At 35.6% G+C, this 18,901-nt stretch overlaps 1 protein-coding gene across 5 annotated transcripts in view; it reads left to right on the top strand.

Annotated features, from left to right (window-relative positions):
• Window positions 1–18,901, top strand: part of LOC132123796 (protein AF-10-like) — a 53,001-nt gene that overhangs the window by 5,110 nt on the left and 28,990 nt on the right. For 2 of the 5 annotated variants that reach the window (XM_059534443.1, XM_059534444.1), the window contains exons 3-9: window positions 6,199–6,324; window positions 6,855–6,909; window positions 9,437–9,546; window positions 10,555–10,658; window positions 10,900–10,993; window positions 14,013–14,102; window positions 17,362–17,442. In XM_059534443.1, the coding sequence (XP_059390426.1) occupies window positions 6,199–6,324; window positions 6,855–6,909; window positions 9,437–9,546; window positions 10,555–10,658; window positions 10,900–10,993; window positions 14,013–14,102; window positions 17,362–17,442 (660 nt within the window). The remainder of the gene's footprint in view (window positions 1–6,198; window positions 6,325–6,854; window positions 6,910–9,436; window positions 9,547–10,554; window positions 10,659–10,899; window positions 10,994–14,012; window positions 14,103–17,361; window positions 17,443–18,901) is intronic. The other 3 variants (XM_059534445.1, XM_059534446.1, XM_059534447.1) reach the window with 3 other exon arrangements.

Below are 18,901 nucleotides of genomic sequence, written 5' to 3' on the forward strand. Positions count from 1 at the left end.
ATTCCCTGTGATCAGACAGTTCAAGGTATGCATGGACAAACTTTATCCTTTCTGAAGTTCTTTCCATGAGCTATTGCTAATTCACCCAAAAATGAAAAAACAAGTCATTTACTCACCCTTGTATTGTTCTAACATCATATGCCCTTCTTTCTTTTTCAGAACACAAAAGGAGAAATTTAAAGAAATGTAACTCTTATGCTCATCCATAATGTCAGCGTATAGCATCCAATGTCAAACATTTAAGAAAAGTATCACAGAATTGTCCCATGGAACAGATGCCTTATATTCTAAGTGTTTTGGGGGAATACAAGTTTGGTGAAAAATGAACAATAATGTAATCTATTATTTATTAAGAATCCTGACCTTGGGCATTGTTTTCTGTGCATGGCTGTGCCACGAGACAATATCCCAGTACATCGTTTGTTCATGGATTGCAGTTTGTGTCATGTTTTTATTAATCTTGATTTCTCACTACTTGATTGCTTTTTCTGGGTGAGCTGGAGTGAACTACAGTCTCATGAAAGCTCAGCCATGCACAGAAACCAATGGTGAAGGTCAGGTTTTTAAAAAAAAATTAAATGTTGTTTGTTTTTCACCAAACTCTATTGTATACCTCCAGAACACTTGGAATATATGGCACGTGTTGCATGGGACCATTCTGTGATGCTTCTGCATCTTTTTTAAAAGCTTGACTCTGGTCGCTCGTTATTCACTATCCATTATATGGATGACCGTGAGTGGGACATTTCTTTAAATTTCTCCTTTTGTTTTAAATGATAACTTAATTAAAGTTTTTGGTGAACTAGCCTATTCGTTTAATGATGCATCGGGCCCATGGAACGGTTATGACATCACTTACTATTTACATATGGACTGTTCAATTCTATTCAATGCATTAGACAATTATAAATAAGTAGATTCTTAACGTTTCATCAGTATTTAGTTTGAATGCACTTTTAGGGTATTTAGACCTTTTAGAAGCAAATTAACTAGTCAGTTCAGCACAGAATCTGTCACTCTAGTCATCACTATTCACAATGACACTGTTGCACACTGGGATAGTGTTGAATTTGTCACTTGTTTACTGCAAACAAATTCTCAGTATAGTCTGAAATGAATGGTACTTGTTACATTGCCTGGTCTAGGGTTGTTGCAATCATATTTTCATAATATTTTATATCATGGTCTTTTATTGATACCTTAGATTCATGTAAGTATTTTTATGTTTGCATTCATATCATATAATGATGAAGCAGGTTGTCCATGTGTAAACTCTCAGACTGCAGTTTCTCTGTGTGATCTTTAAGAATGCTAGAGTTTTCAGATTTTTGCAGTTAAGATGTTTATAAAAACCATATAACCATTCAGAAATCATACTGAACAAACACCTGGTTTGTATGTATATCACATGCATATAAAGACAATACAGCTTGGCAGGACTCTTGGCCTATATGTATAACAGATGTTATCAGACTTAATGTGGTATTACACTGAAAATGTTTGACTTGTCTGAATGGTAAGAGGTTTGAAATATTTAAAGCTGAAAAAATCTGAATTTTTGAGTTGTACAAAAAGCTTCTTTATGGCTCAGGCTCAAGTCTGCCGTTGTCTAGCTTCAGAGGTCATATGTCTTTTTTTCTCCATTTATTTATTTAATCACTATTTTGGCCATTTGTGGAGCAATTTGTATCATGTAATAATAATGACTAATAGGGCTTTGTATCACCAGCAAAGTCAAGATTTGATACGCATCACGATACAGAGACCACGATATGTTGCGTATCACGATACGGTACTGCACTGAATTTCAATTTCAATTTTTTTGGCCTGACACGATTTTAACAAACACTTATTGGCCAATACCGATATTTGTCACTTCCTTTCTAATTTGAAATTGTGGCATCAAAAGGATAGTATTTTGATCATGTTTTAAATCAGCGAAGTTCAAAAACACCTGCATTAAATTATCCAAGCAGTTTTATTGCTGCTGCATCAAATAATTTAATGAACATTCCATTTAACATTCAGCAGGCCTACATAAATAAAGCAAAACAAAGATAAATATTAAATAAACAGTGCTTTTTAGGTTTTACAGTTTTCAAGTACAGAAATAAACAAATGTAAACTAACACTTCAATGTATAAATTAAATGCATATCAATCCTCCTTTATTGTAGCAGACTTCTAAAATCTTCATCTTCTAATTTGTTTTTGTATACATTTTAATATTTTTCTAAGTTTAATCTGAGATCTTCTTTACTAAGGCGGGACTTATTTTAATGGGTTTTATAGTCTACAGGGCTATATGGATAATGAAAGCTAGGGCTGCAACTAACGACTATTTTAATAGTCGACTAGTCACCGACTATTGAAACGATTAGTCGACTAATCGAATAATTATAAATTTTTTTATAAAATTTAGCATGAGATTGCTTTAATTCTGTGGAAAATGATAGTAAACACAAGAAAGAAGGGGGTACTTCAATGAAAAATGCATATTTTATTGAACTTTGCTGCTGATAGGCCGATTCATACTAAAAGTAAATAAAAATGCCCTGTCTAAAACCCATTAGGCACAGCGCTCGGTCAGTATAGACATAAATGCATAAATAAAGAAACTCTATCATTTTTATAAAGGACAGGCACGTTTGTTTTATAAGAAAAAATAAATTAAAATCATGTAAACATTTTCTTCCTGTAAACCAGGGGCAGGCACATTAGCAGCAATAAAACAGTAAACAAAAATATTAAGTGCATTTTGTGAGATACATTCAGTGGTCAATCTGTTGCAAAAGAACTTTACAATTCGTCTCAACATTATGAAATCTAACGGTTTTAAAATAAGCTTTCAGAGTCGTCTGAATTTAAGTTGTAAACATGGACTGTGTGATACTACCTGGACACAAACCTGTCATGGTGGACAGACCAAGTTTAAAATCAACATGAGGCTCAGGCTATGTCGTTCAGTTTATTCATATTAAGGAAAGTCAGCATATTCACATGGTCTCGTGTGAGACTTGCGCTCTTCTGGGAGCAGATATTATCCTATCATAACAAACAATATATCAATGGAAAGATTATGTATTCAGCTTTCAGATGATGTATAAATCTCAATTTAAAAAAAAATACACAAGACTGGTTTTGTGATCCAGGGTCACAAATGTACAATGTACATCCAAAACAATACATATTGGCTTCCATGTTATTTAAATCTGACCGAGGCGAGTCAAACTCCGGTTTCATTCAACTGTCCGACGTGCTTTCTCTTTAAATGTTCATGCATCACCGAGGTGCTGCCGTGATACGCAAGGACTGCTTTGCAAACCATGCAGGTAATCTTTTTATTCGCCGTATCCAGGTTAAAATGCTCCCAAACTTTAGATGTTTTGGTACGCGCAGCTGCTGCGTTGGACGCCGCCATTTCTGTATGTTATCGCTCAGCAGAGAAGCTAATGCGCATGTGCGACTCTCAGCAGAGATTGTAATGAAGAGAGATGCCTCACTCGGTCGGAAAAAAACATGTCTGGTGACAACTTCGACAATGAAATTCATTGTCGATTATTTCTATTATCGATTTTTGTCGACAACGTCGACGAATCGTTGCAGCCCTAATGAAAGCACACAGTTCTTTGGATTTAAAGTTTGTTGAGATATGTATTTGTTTACTGTTAGTTGTAATAAGTGTTTTGTGTAATTCATTGCATGTTGATGATAATCGTGTTGTGTTTTGTTTGGCTCTTATGGTGATTTTTTTTTTTTGGGGGGGGGGGGGGGGTGAAAAAGGATGCAATAAACTTAATAAAGATGATGATGTCCACTACACTTTTGAAAGATACAAAAGTTTAGTCAAGAATAGTGTGCCATAATTTGTCTTTTGTTATTTGATTAGCATAAAAGTGCAAACAGCAGGACTAGGATTTTGCAGCAGACATTATAGAGCTCAGTACTTTCACAAAGTTAATAAACCATCGGTTTTTTATGTATGCCTTTTTCCTTGTATAGCCAATATGCTGATGATTGTAAAATTGAGAAAAAATCGCCCGATAAAATTCAGCGGCCGATACATCAGTGCATCCCTAGTTTAAATCCATCATCCAGCACAATGAGAGAGATTTAAATCTGTAAAAAAAAAATAGTTTATAATGTGTTATAGTCAATGAGAATGTCCTAAATAATCACTGTTTCTTAAAACATTCTGTAGCTTAAAAAAATGCCATTCCGCTATTTAGAAATAGAAGATGGTGGTTGGGGTAAAGGAAACACAAATGGTCAGGATAGGCAAAGTTGCGTTGGCAGTTAAATCCATTTCCCTAGAGCTCAGCATTTTGATGGCTGTGCATGTGACTTGTGTGAGCTGTCAGTTAGCTATGAAACATAATTGGCAGTTTAGAGTCAAAGAATAGTGGGTCACAACTAGGGATGGGTACCGAAACCCGGTATTAAACTTGCCCCCGGGACTAAATTTTGAAAGACCGTAGTATCAGTAAGATCTGACTAGGGCTGCAACTAACGATTATTTTGATAATCGATTAATCTGTCGATTATTTTTACGATTAATCGGTTTATGTACTTATTATTAGTTCAATTTTTTCCCCAAGTAAATTATTAATAAATGGTCTTTATCCTTCAGCATAGATTTTTAAGAGATTTTAACCATTTTGCACTGTCATATCCTCATCAAAAATATACCTGGAGTTGTTTTATTGTGTTAGTAATCCTTTGTTGAACTCTTCTGCAATCAAAACACTGACCCATACTCTAGCAAATTTCACAAGGAGATTTCAAATAATGTTTTCACCATGGCAGTCCTTAGAACTCCTAAAGTAGTTTAACATCTCAAACAAAGCTTAAGGAATCTTTCAGAACATATTTTCACGAAGAATAAGGATAAAACAGAATAAGATTGCAGTGCGTTGTATTTTATTATTTACTCCTTCGAAAAAAGTGCCAATGGCATGAAACCTGAATGGAACTCACAATTGAAAGTAAAATCCATCAGAAGGTTGTCCAGAAAAAAAAAAATGGACACACACAAAAAACCTGCTGTGTGAAAAAGAGCAGTGAATACTTAGAAAAAAAAGTGCATTTCAAATATCTTTAAACATTTACCTCTCTCATTCAGTCATAATTAGGCTGCAAGACTGAATTATAAACTGGTAAACGACAAACTGATCACAGAACATGTTTGTTAAGCTTTAAATGTTAACTGTTAAAAAGCAATGTTATCAGCTTTTACGACTAAACATTTGCAAACAACATTGTACTGGAGAATCTGCACAAATGAAAGTCTTAGGGGCCGTTCACAAATCGCGCCTAAAAACGCGTGGAAAACGACAGGCACACCGCTTTCTCCTTCTTTCCGAAGCGCTCCTGAGGCGACACGTTCTCTCCTTGAAGACGCGGAAATTTCAGCAATGGATAAATGGATTTGCTGCACTAAAAACTGCTTGCAGTAGGACTGCTACTAAATTAATTTAAAAATCCACATACAGCTATCAGCTGTTCCTTCACCTTGGCTGAGCTTTCAACGTTGTTACAGAAAAGGTGAGGAAGTTACATGACCTGCGGTGCGCTTGCGGCATTCTGAAAAATTGAGATGTTTTTAACTCGATGCGGTGCAGACGCGGCTGGAAGAAACTAGCTCGTCGCACCGCGTCACCAAGTTTGACAGCTTGTCGGACATCAGCTGGCAGTTTGTCAATTGATTTTTTTTTATTTTTTTATTTTTTTATAACTTTTGCAATCTGAAGTCACACAATGAAGCAATGTTTTATACTGTAATAAAGTTTGTAGCAATTAGCTTTGGATTATAAATATCATTTGTGATGTTGAAAATACCGGAGATGGCCATGCCAAAACAAGCATCACACATAATGCCTTTTATGAGGTTAGAGACATTTTTCTATGCCAACTGCTCTCATTCTGAAAAGAAACAGGACTTCCCCATTATTATCCACAGGTTTGTCATGTAATATTTTTGTGGCCTTTTTGCCGCTTCTAGCCAAGATTTGTGAAAATCATCGCTTGCACTATCAGGAAGGTTTCTTACTGGAGCATTTTTAAAACTTGCTTTTTTTTGTATTCCCAAAGAATAGTTTTGAAACCAAATTTCTACATCTGTCCTCATTCCTCCACTTACTAAAAATAAGCAAATTTTTTTTTCCCATTTGTACCCTGCTCTGCCACTTCATCCCCAAAGATTAAAGGGTGGAGGGGGAGAAAGCCAAGCTGGCAGACCCCTGAAGAAGGAGGACTGTCCACCACCTGTAACAAAGAGGAGGAGGACAGCAGACTGAGCAGAAGTTTAAAAACTTTGAACATAGTGGTATGTGGCAAGTAACGGCATGGTTCCAAGCACAATGTTTTGCCCCAATATCTAACCCTGTTCCAGGCTTTAAAGATGAGTGAAATGTCATAGTGTCTATGCATGATATGCTGTGTAATACACCATGTGTCATTGCCCATTTCTTTAGGACATTTTCAACCATCTCTTGTTTTCGTTGTTCAAAAGGGCTAGTAGCTGTCTTTATTCAATCATTCCACTTATATTCACAGGGTTTCAGAAACATGTTTTCTAAACCTGTTTTTCTCCTATAGTAGAAGAGATCCTATTTTATTCTTGAATACAGAAGCAGCTCTTCAGGGATATTTTCCTGCTCCAGTCAACTATTGTCTACAGTTTTGCCAAGATGTTCTGTTCTCTAGTTTAAAGGGAAAAAAAATGTCTAACTCTTAAACTCTGCTTTAATTTGATGTCCATTTCAGAAGTAGAGTTTCTGAAAGCCTTCAGAGCTGTGTCTGGTCTGCAGCTGGTCGGATGGAGTGGGGATTCATGTATTTCTCTTCTTTTCACAGAGGTGCGAGCTGTGTCCCCACAAAGATGGAGCACTTAAGCGAACAGATAATGGAGGTAAGACATGGAACTTTATATTGACTTGTTTTTATTTTGCACTTTTTCTGAGGAAAAACATCTCTAGCTTTACATGTTGTAGACAAGAATATATTGCAGTCACTCTAGCTAAATATAGGCCAGTAGCGTAAAGGATGCAAACATGTAGGGCTGTGCACTGGTTTGTACTGCTCTTTATTTGGCTTTACGTTTTTGATGGTTGAGTGTGTTTAACAAGATAATTCATTAAATCTTTGAAAAATAAACCATTTGTTGGATTAACAATTATATGGGACATTTATTATTACATCCACAACAAGAAAAGTCTCATTTTTTAAATAGGGTAAGCCAGCCCAGTTTTATTGAGGTGATAAAATGATGGAAGCCCTTGAGAAGAACATATGCTCTGTTGAGGATGACACCTTTCTATTTTTATGCCTCTAATGAAAGTCGTTGGAAAAAAAAAAAAACAATGCAGTGCATTGATTTCCTCTTGTATGGAGTATTTCACTGCTATCTTCTGGCAGTTTTAATTATCACAGAAACCTAGCTGTTAAAAGGGTTTAATACAGAATCTCATCAATAAGCTGTTAATTAGTAAAAAATATCTTCATATGTCTCACCTCAAAAAATCAAATTTATTTTGGGTTTCAGGAAAATATTGCGACGAATAAATGCATTCAGATTTCAGGCGTATTTTTTTAACACTTCTTTTTTTATAAAATGCACCTTAACTGTTTTTAAATGAACAAAGAGTTAAGTAATTGAGCAAAGGGTGTTAGGAAGTGTGTGTCTATCTTTCTTACCTTGTTTTTATGGGTGGGCGGTCTCAGCGGGGTCATTGTGGGGCTGAGAGGAGTCTCCTCTTCTGCATGTTCCGGGTTCACGCCAAGGGCAGCTCAGAGACTGTAAACACGACACGGGACACAGCTGCGGGCGGGACCATGCCCCATCTTTAGGGGTGGGGAGCTGTTTAACGGCTATGAGGGAAACATCTTGCCCCAGGCTTATGGTTTAAATGTTTCAGACCATGGCATCTCTTTTTAGCTCTAAATTTGTGTAACCTTTTCAAATTCTTTGAAATAAACATTCCACGTTTTGTCGTTATTTATGAATAGGAGTGAAGATTTCTGAAACATAAATTTTAGTATTTATTTGAACCAGAAGTGGGATGGAGGTGTTCATGATGTGCTTTTAAGATATCTATATATTTAATCCAACTTGAGGAGTGAAACTCCGCAGCAGTGACCAGGTTTTTACAGGTGTTACTTCTGCTAAATTATGCAAACACAAGAAAAATCCCAAATGAAAACAGGGAATATATCTGGCCTAAAACCATGTGTTCAAACACATCAAAACTGAAAAAATGCATCCCTCTCCTTCACATGGAACACATGGAAGAGTTCATAGACCAGGTTGCTTTAGTCAAAAGGTTTTCTGTTATTCTTTCTTACTAGAATATGAAGAACAAGATTATTTGAGTACCTAATGCTCAGCTAATGACCATTTTGGCAAATCATTCTCTTTTTTTTTTTTTTTTTTTTTTTTTTTTTTTTAAGTGTGCCACCCTTCTGTCTGATGGCTTTAGAAGTTCTTTGGGGTGTGCTTGGGTTTTACTGCCTGGTTTTATAGGCTTCTGCTGGATTCTTGGAGAGACTTCAAAACAACAAAACCCATCTCCCTATCCCTTTAGGATGAGGTCAAAGACAGTTCATGGGTTCACCTTTAAGTTTAGGCCTGTTATTGTGGCCTTACGCTGGATAAACAGAGCTCATTTGGTTAATTTCATTGTGATATCTGTAGTATCTGCTCTCTTCTGACAAACATATCACAGAATATTGTCATCGTTTGGGTAAAATGCATCTGATGTGGGAGAAAAAGTTTAGTAGTAGCCTGAAATTATGATATAATATTTGTGTACTGTGCTTGTGACTGACACCCTATGGTTGAACACTTGGTCCAGACGCTAGGCAGGAGAGAATATGTCTCTGCCTCTTCCAGTCCTTGGTATTTCATCTTTGCGGTCACACTCAGCCCACATGCTTTAATAAGTGTTTTTTGTCTCTCTCTACACTGTGGAGGAAGCCAGGCGTGCCCCATATGCACTGACCATGGTCAGAACAGAAAGTTTGTTATTATTTGCCATTATCCATCTTTTTAACATTTTAATAAAAAAGAAAATATATATATATATATATATATATATATTATATAAAAATATTAAAAAACAACCGCAAAAATTTTAATATTTTAATAATAATAATTGTAAATGTTATTCATTTGTTTTATATGAAAAATCCCTACATTTATATTTAATTTATACAATTATTTAAAAAATTTGATTAACTTATCCATTTATTATAATAATCTTGATAAATTTTGACAGTTGTTGTATTTTTTTTCCTTTTTTTTTTTTTTTTTTTAATAGACTTTTTTTTATTCTGTTAAACCCAGTTCCATCTTCACAGCAACTTTGCACAGAAATAAAATAATTCAGTCTTGGCTTCTTTATTCATCATCTAGTTATTTTATGTCGTGTCTTGTTTAGGTTGGGCCCATGTGGTTTGTGCTCTTTACATCCCTGAAGTGGAGTTCGCCAACGTATCCACCATGGAGCCCATTGTGCTACAGTCTGTCCCTCATGAACGTTATAATAAGGTAAGTTCTGTGTCCACTGAAAGACACATGCTGATAGCCTGAATATCACTAGGAAAGCAAAGGCTCAACATAAGAGCCTCATAAATCAGCTCAACATTGTAAACAGTATCCATGTAAGGAGTTTAGGTCTATACTGTGAATGTGTTTGCTTAATGGACTAAGTTCTACATTTATCAATCTTCGATAAACATAGTATGTTGCCATTAATTCTGCACCAAATCTGAATGAAAGAAAATTTACACTTAACGGTCTGAAATGAATAGAGCCAACAAAATTAATTTATTAATGGATATCCTCAAATATCAGAGCGGAAAAAAAGGAGAAAAAAAATTGAAAGTCATGTAAATTGTTAATATTTAATTGCGTGAATATTCAATGTGTATATTAAATACTTGCAGGTGAAGGTTTTTACTACTGCCGGTTGGATTCCTGTGCATCACTGAAACTCAATAATAATTGCGATTTCCAAATGTTTAGATGTTAGCTTAAAAGTTTTTCGCTCAACCATAAGGGGAAAGAAAACAATGTTCAATCAAGTACTAATGGGATACGCCATCATGACACCATTCTTTCATTTTTCATTTGAAAACCAAATTATTTTTTGTTTTCTATGGATTGCCCCTTTCTATGGATTGTAAAGTAGATAAGTATAATACAATCAGCATTTTATATGATTTGGATTCAGTGGTGTGTCTGATGTCTCGCAGGACTAAGGAGCCAAGTTTAATCTCATGCTTGAAATGGTGGGTTTAACATCTGGGATAAAATAGATTCGGCTCTGTTGGTAATTGAGTCCTCACTGTGATCCAATTTAAAATGACATGGTCATCACTTGCCTAATAATCAAGGCGCTGGGAAGAGCGGCTTCTGAGAGACTTGTTAAATTGGTAGAGCCTTCATGCTAAACAAGCTGTGGGCAATGCAGCCGTGCATTATATACAATAATATCTACTTTCTATATGTGAAGAGTCATTTTGGTGACCATTCTTTTTTCTTTTTCCTATCTAGACATGCTACATCTGTGAGGAACAGGGCCGTGAGAGCAAAGCTGCTACTGGAGCCTGCATGACGTGCAACAAACATGGCTGCCGACAAGCCTTTCACGTTACATGGTGAGTTGCAAACCCCTAACATTCCAGCTATATGTCCTCATAAGCATGTTAATGTCCTTAATAATGCCATCTGTTAAATGAATAGAAGACATGTTAAATACAACAGACTTCCCTGTAATGGATTGAAACCAATATAATAATTGCTTTAGTTCATATAAAAATAGTTTAAATATTACATGTTTTTTAATATGTATTCTGTACAATCTTTCTAAAGTTGCTTTTTCTTTGTCTTTGAATGTAGCGCTCAGTTTGCTGGGTTTTTGTGTGAAGAACAGGGCTCAGATGCTGATAATGTGAAATACTGTGGATACTGCAAGTACCATCACAGCAAACTGGTAAGAATCTGCTTTTTTTAAAAACCATATGTACCACGTACTAACTATAACACCCTGGCACAGAGCCCCGCTGGTGTGGATCCCACAGCTTTTATGCTTTTGATTGATGACATTAGAGAAATTATGTCATTTTAAATGAAGGCATTAATAATGTCCAGGCTGAATATAAATAAAAGTTGCAATACCGTATATGTATAGAATGTATAATATGTATAGTATCTTGTGGTTTTCACAAGATGTCCGGATGCGTATAGATGCTCTGTTGTTCAAAAGTTTGGGGTCAGTATGATTCTTTTTTAAAGAAATTATATTTTTAATCATCAAGGGTGCATTCAATTAGTCAAATGTGACAGTAAAGACATTTAAAAGTTTTGCATTTCAAATAAATGCTGTTCTTTTGAGCTTTCTACTCAAAGAATCCTGAAAAAAAGCTATACGGTTTCCTTAAAAATATTAAGCAGCACAACTTTTCAGCTGTAATTAAAAATAAGAAATGTTTCTTGAGAACCAAATCAGCTCATTAGAAAGATTTCTGAAAGGTCGTGATGCATTGAATACTGAGTAATGGCTTCTAAAAATTTAGCTTTGCATCACAAGAATAAATTGTTAAAATTCGTAAAAATATAAGCAATTATATGAAATCGTAATAATTTTTCACTGTTACAGTTTTTACTGTGTTTTGATTAAATAAATGCATCCTTTATTTCAGAAACCTTTAATTCTTACAGATCCCAGACTCCTCAGAACATGAGTGTATATGTTGTTTTTCCCATAAATGACGTGCTTTACTACAGAGTTAGTATTTGATGGTCATAGTTGGTGTATTTTGCCATTAGTGCTTCATAGACTGAGGTATACTTCATGCCTCTAATGCATTTCCGAAGCACTCAAACTGATTTTTACATTTGCCAGTACCTGAATGATGTCGATCACATCACTGTGACCATGTCATCTTAGTTCAAGCTTTTATTGCACATTCAGAATCGCACGTGAAAGCAGCAGGCTTTTGAAAAAGACACTCACTCATCTGGAATATCTCTCATTTCTCGAAATGTCTCGGACTCCTGGTCCAATTACAGCTGCTGAAAGCTGAGCTGTGGCTTAAGCCCCTCCGTCCACCCCCAGTGGCCTCTGCCGTCCCCACCTCGATCTCCCTTTAACCCCTTAATCTCGTTGACAATCAACAGCAACTCACTGGACCTTTGTCTGTGGTTCTCCTTTCCTCTCCTTCCCATCACCCAGTGGCAGCTCTTGGTGACAGCATAACGGCCTGTGGTTTCCTGTCCAGCTTCGCCTGGACATCAGTGTACTTGTGGATTTGGGCGTTTGTTGCTTGCGTGCGCGTGTGTGTGTATGTGTGACAAGGGGTTTTACCCACTCCAGCCCTAGAGCTACGCTGAGCTTTAGAGCCACAGTCCCCTGCTGCTTCTCAGATTTTTGCTCTGTGTGTGTGTGTGTGTGTCTATCCTCCCACTCAACAAAGGCTTCTCAGATACTGCTAGTCCTCTGCTGGTCTTCTGAGTGAGGGGCTGGAGGCAGGGCCGGCGCTTTGTGATGTTCTCATAGGGGATTGTAATGAGTTGAGGATGGAGGGATAGTGTTGTTTATTTATGTATACACCGTTTTATTTCATTCAGACTTTAGATAGATGCTGGAGTATTTCGTGCATTTTTTTTCTTCATTTTCATTCATTTTTTTCTCTCCATATTTTCATTTGGACTTTTTAGCATCATTGTTGGCTCAGATATGAGTATATTTTTATATAATTGATTAACAAATGTATAAATGCACAATACAGTTCAAAAGTGACAGTAAAGACATTTTGTGTTACAAAAGATTTCTATTTGAAAGAAAGCTGTTTTATTACTTTCTATTCATCAAAAAAATGCTACAATATCACAGTTCGGCACAAAAATGTTTCTTGAGCACCAAATCAATATATTAGAATGATTTCTAAAGGATCATGTGACCCTGAAGAAAATTGAATAGCTTTGCCATTACAGGAGTAAGTTACATTTAAAATATAATAAATGGAAAAAAGTAATATTCAATTGTTAACATTATTTTTAAGAGGGTTCTAAACATTTGGAAAGTTTACAGTGGCTACAAGCTTTTAATGGTAGTGTTCATTTATATAAATATAATGAAGATATATAAATATATATTTAAATAAATATTGTTTGTTTTTGTTTTTATTGGAATAAAGTGAAAGCACATTTCTAGTTTTATTTGTTGTCATCCATCGTACATGACAGCATGATGTTTCTGCAGGATGTACCATGTCTCTGTCACCATCATGTCTCTGTCACCATGTTAATGGACTGACAGCATCAGCACAGTCTCTTGGTTTAATAGTTCAGTAGCTGGCTTCTAACTGCTGACTATCCATGTAGGCCTTAGTTTCAGTGGGCTGCTGGTAAACAAAGACCATTCTGTGACCTGAGACTTCTATGTGGCATTTGTTTACAATAGCAGCATTAGAGACCATTGACTTCAAAAGAAATGAGAAAAAAAAAATTATAAATTGATAAAAAATATTAGGAAGAATTGAAATAGTGTTGTGAGAATATATGTAAAGTTGGTCATTTTGAATGCTGATTTCATGTGTAATGGCACATTTTTATATTGCAGCCATTTATATAAGATTAGCTGTTTCTGTTGGTAAGAGAATATTGTTGATTGATTTTTTTTTTTTTTTTATGTAGATATCAAATATAATTGAAAGTTATAGACTTGGATGCTGCCATACTGTTAAAATAAACAAACCACCCAAAATATTCTAATGCAGGTTGCTTTATGACGGAGTAGTTTACCAAAATAGAAAAATATCTTGATTGGTTATCAAGACGATGTGTTTTTCCTTCTTGGTTTCCCCCGATATTGTCTTCTATTTGTGTCCTTTCCTGTCTCAGTAAGGGCTATTTTCATTGGTGCTAAAAAGGATGAATTAGGAAATAGGGGACAAAAGATAATTCAACAGACTTTAAATGTAACTCGAAGTTCCTCTTTCACCTTTTAGAGAAGGAGCAAAGGCCGTGGTAGTAGGGCTCAAAGCTTAAGTGATTCTTCCATTCACTCTTTGGATAAGCACCATGACAAGGAAAAGAAGGTAAGGCAGCCTCCAGATCTACCTTACTTCCTGCCATGTGTGATTGATGCCCCCCTCCTCACGACTTCAAACTATGAGGTAAATGTACAAAACCAAAACTCTTGTTTATCTGAAATATGCACCGCTGTGATTAGTTTTGGTTAAATTGCACGGGCCACCGTCACCCTGTGCCGCCCCTCTCATGCACACTTTTCATATCCCACAAAGCTTTAAAAGCCACGGGAGGGAGAAGAGTGCCTTTTATCACTCAGAGTGATTAGTATTTTGGTGCTGCCACAAATTATCAACATAAAGAGTCCTGTATTCATAGAAAAGCATCCGTCATGGCCATTAGTTCCACAAAGTACATTTAATCAGTATTAATAGGTAGTGTAGTCATTTGTTCCACTAATTTTCTATACGCAGCTGTACCGAATAAAATATGTAGCATTATTAACCCTGTCTGCTTCTCATCTAATTCAATTAAGTGTATGTCCTGTAACATGGCCTCATGTCAATAAATGTGTACGGAACGGCAGAAGACGATCTGTACGGAGTGGAAAAAATGTTTGATTGTGCCTCTGCCTGTTTTTTTCTTCATGCTGTAATAACGGGAGTATCTGAAATACTCATCCAGCAGACCTCATAGTGTGAAACGTTTGGAGGAGCTCATCACATCTATCCATCGTCCTTGATCATTTTGTGCCTGTCCCTAGCAGCTCAGACACCTCTTATTCAGCGATAGTTTGCATTATTTGCCTTATTTCTAGGCGAACCGGGTCATTGAAATGACTCTGTGTTGATTTAACATTTCTTTAAATGTTTTGTCGTCATTGTTGGTAGAATTTACATTGATTTTCATATGTTTACTATATATCTTATTATCAGTTCTGAATTTTTTTTTGTCTTCGTTATTTAATAATTCTGCTTGAGTTATTTTCTAGTAGTGATATTTTTTATCTAATTGAATCTAATGAAATTTAATAAAAAAAATGTAAACATGATGTTTTTTTATTTTGGCTATTCTGGAAGCTTACCAACTTGCATATAAAGTTACAATTTAATTAAGTGTGGAATCTCACATGCACATTTTTGTTATATATATATATATATATATATATACAAACACACAAACACATCTCTAAATTGTATTTTGTGTAACAAAACATTTAAAACAATTTCAGTCATTATGAATCACTTTAATGTAATGTGGAGCAAGGAAGGCTGTTGGTTATGAGTAATTATTTGAATTGGTTTGAATGAGTTTGCATTGGAAATGCATGCCAAAATGGAGTGGGTGGTATTCTGTTAAGCTGCTCAAAGACAGACTTTGCAGCCTGTGTAATCTAGGTCAGCGAAAGATTCAATATGAGATGCCATTTAAAGCAGTTTCTCCCACAATTATTCTGATATTTAACTTCTTCGCCTGAGAGGGCTTGATGTGAACAGTGATTCCGGTTGGAGCCGTATTCTTGAAGATGGTGTTGTGAAGTTTTCTCTGCTCCTCCATGGCTATTGTTACGGCGCCTGATTTGCATTAGCAAAGGGGGCCCATCCCCCCTACTCCACATTCCCAGGTCAAAGGTCGGGGGGCTCAGATGTATACCTAGCTAATTCCAAACCCCAGGGCAAACAACAATAGAGGCAAAAAGCTTCTCAATTTGCAGCTAGTTTTAAATGTGCTCCGAGAAGCTGTCGAGAACGGCATCTGGGAATAAAATCTCTCTTCCTCCTCACGTATCTTAAATTCTGATCTGTTTGGCATTTTAGCTTTGTTTTCTGGATGATTAGTGTCTTTTGTATTTAAACTCTTTTTATTTGAAGATTTATTATATTTCTTCATTTCCGTAGTTGAATTTTAATACTTAGCCCGAAGCTTCTGGAGTCATGTCTTTGTTCATCCTGAAAGAGATTTCCTACATATCACTAATCTGCTGAGGGCATTGATCAATTATGATAAATGTCTTGGCTTTTTGTTTTCTCTCTTTTGCTGTGTCCTCTGCCTGAACTATTCATCTTTGTATAATTAAGATGTTTATATATAGATGTAAGATGTATAATTAAGAAGTTTGTGTCAGAATTTGAATTAGACCAGTAAACAGCAGTTCATACCTGCGTTTTGTCATCACAGAAGGGTCTGCATATCTAGACAGTTTCAGTTTATTTATTTGATGGAAATGAAATGAATGTTATACTGTGTATTTTTCTTTTCTCCATTCATAAAGAAAGCCAAGTAGTGTCATGAAATTAGTTTTTTATTAAAAAAAAAAATTTCTCACGAAAACACCTGCCCTGTCAGCACCTTTAGGAACAATGTTAATTACTTGAAGTGTTGTCTTTGCAAACTGGTTTGATTTTTTTTTTTTTTTTTTTTTTTTTTTTTTTTTTTTTTTTGAGTATGAGCAAATGATTTTTAAGCATAACAAAAACAGTGACATTTGGATTTGTAGGTTGCGAATGAAAATTAATATATATTGAGTATTTAATATAATACAATCTTTTTCCACCCACTTCAAAAAATTGCCAGGGTGCTTATTCAAAACCTTCATTTCAAGTTTGTACGATTTTTCCATTTTAAGAAAATGGCTTTTAAAATAGTATATGCAGGAAAATTGTAAATGGTGTCAAGGAAGCGGATGCTCATTTTCATTTTCATTGAAAAACTTTAGCCTGAGGGCCTTTGGAATTGTCACCGCCTCTTGCACTGAGAAGCAGTGTAAACCGTTATCGTGTTCAGAATAATTGTCCATTTTAACTGAGACAATGGCTGAAAAAAAAAAAAAAAGCTAGACGTTTGTATATCGCTCCAGTGGGGAATGTGTAAATATTCTCTACGAATGTTTCAGGATCACTGCATATTTTTACAGCCTCACTCTTAAGAACAGAAACCGAGAGTTTGGAGGTGTTCGATTGGAGTGTGAGGTGTAAATTTGTTCACGCTCCTGCTTCTCGAGCGCAAATCGAGCTGTGTGGAGCACGGCACTAGACCGACGTGTAAATTAAGCTGCAGTAGACTCTGGTCAGGCCTGCAGTGTGAAACCTTATCCATATTTCTTTTTTCTTTATGTGATGATCTGAATGGACAGAACAAGGGGCTCTCCTTGCTGGGTTTGAAGAATGCTTGCAAACAATTGACTTGTTCAGAATCATTATTTCTATTTCTTTCTTTGTTTCAGAAAATGACAGTGTAGGCTAAAGTCCTTCCCAAGTTCTACTGGCTTTAGTTGAAGCTTTTGCGGTACCATCTTCATTTAATGTTGTTGTTTGTGTTGTTGCACAGAAACATAAAGAAAGAGATCGTCACAAACCAAAGCACAAATCACCTTCCTTGGTGCCAGCTATGATGGTGACCTCTGAGAAGGTGAGTTCATGGATGATTTTTATTTTTATTCCATTTTTTATTTAGATTCATATATATATATATATATATATATATATATATATATATATATATATACACACACACACACATACACACACACACACACAGAACTGGGTAGATTACAAATTTGAATCCGTTAATGATTCCAAATTACTTCCAATTAGGGCTGGGCGATATATCGAATATTAGCGATACTATCGGAATAATTTTGACGACGATGTACAATTTGAATATATCGGGAATATCGAATATTTCAAATTCAAGCATACTTTCCCAAAAGAACGCGTCGAATGTCCAAAAAAGGAACCTGTAACTGCTGACTGCTCTACGCCCCTCTACTACGAGAGCTGTAATGATAGCGGTTGCCAGATAACAAGAGTTTGAATCTCCCAAACAGAGCTCCACTGTTACAAGGATACATTTTCTGCCTGGTGTTTGCTTATTTTAAGCAATCTGGCAACCATGCGCACGTGCTCACTCCTCATTGCGGAAGAGCCGCCGACGATAATCTGAAAACACTAACAAGCTAGAATTGAGCGATCTAATGAAAGCGTCGTTCAGCTGGTCTGTGTTCTGTCGTGAGATCTCAACTGTATTGTTTGCATTTGTGATCGCAAAATAAATGCACTTACTCGACCGCTGATGTTTGAATAGAGAAACATAGGCTATGGCCATTTGGAATTACTATTGAGGAATTTCACTGATATGTTTACCAGTTTCCATAATATAGACAGAGAAAATGCAAAAGTCTTTGGTATTCATTTATATATATTTATATATAAGAAATAGCTATGTGCTTCAGCAACTAGCTCCCCATCTAAGAGGGTTTTTAGTGTCAGTAGGAACATAGTTTCATGCCACAGAGCTTCTCTTAAAACCACAGACAGTTGACAGACTTGTGTTCTTAGCTTAAAAACTTGTTAAAAAATTAAAATAAAATACTTATCCCAGTTGCATAGTTTAAATTGTGAATTGCATGCACTAAAAAGTTGACAGAATGCACTTTCTGTAACTGTTACTTAATTTGCACTGCTTCAGTTACATATAGGCCTACATGTATTCATTAATAAAAAGCAGTAAGTGATCTCTTGGTCTAGATTTTTTAACTGCTTAAATTAGCGGTTTAATCTAAATGTTTTTGTTTTTTTTTATGGGCAAAAGAAAATCATGTTTTATTTTTTATTATTTAAATGCAAACATATCGAGATATATATCGAATATCGTAAAAAATTTCACAATATCGAGATATCATTTTTTTTTTGTATATCGCCCAGCCCTACTTCCAATCGTAATCCACTACATTTTAGGTAATAAAGTCAGACTACTTTTTGATTACGCGTGACCTAACTTGTTTATCACATTGATTTTAATAGGATAATCTTGTACGATATTGATATAAAAATACAGAGGAAGAACATTTATTTCATTTGTTATTAAC

The sequence above is a fragment of the Carassius carassius genome, chromosome 42 (assembly GCF_963082965.1).
Source record: "Carassius carassius chromosome 42, fCarCar2.1, whole genome shotgun sequence".
NCBI classification, from domain to species: domain Eukaryota; kingdom Metazoa; phylum Chordata; class Actinopteri; order Cypriniformes; family Cyprinidae; genus Carassius; species Carassius carassius.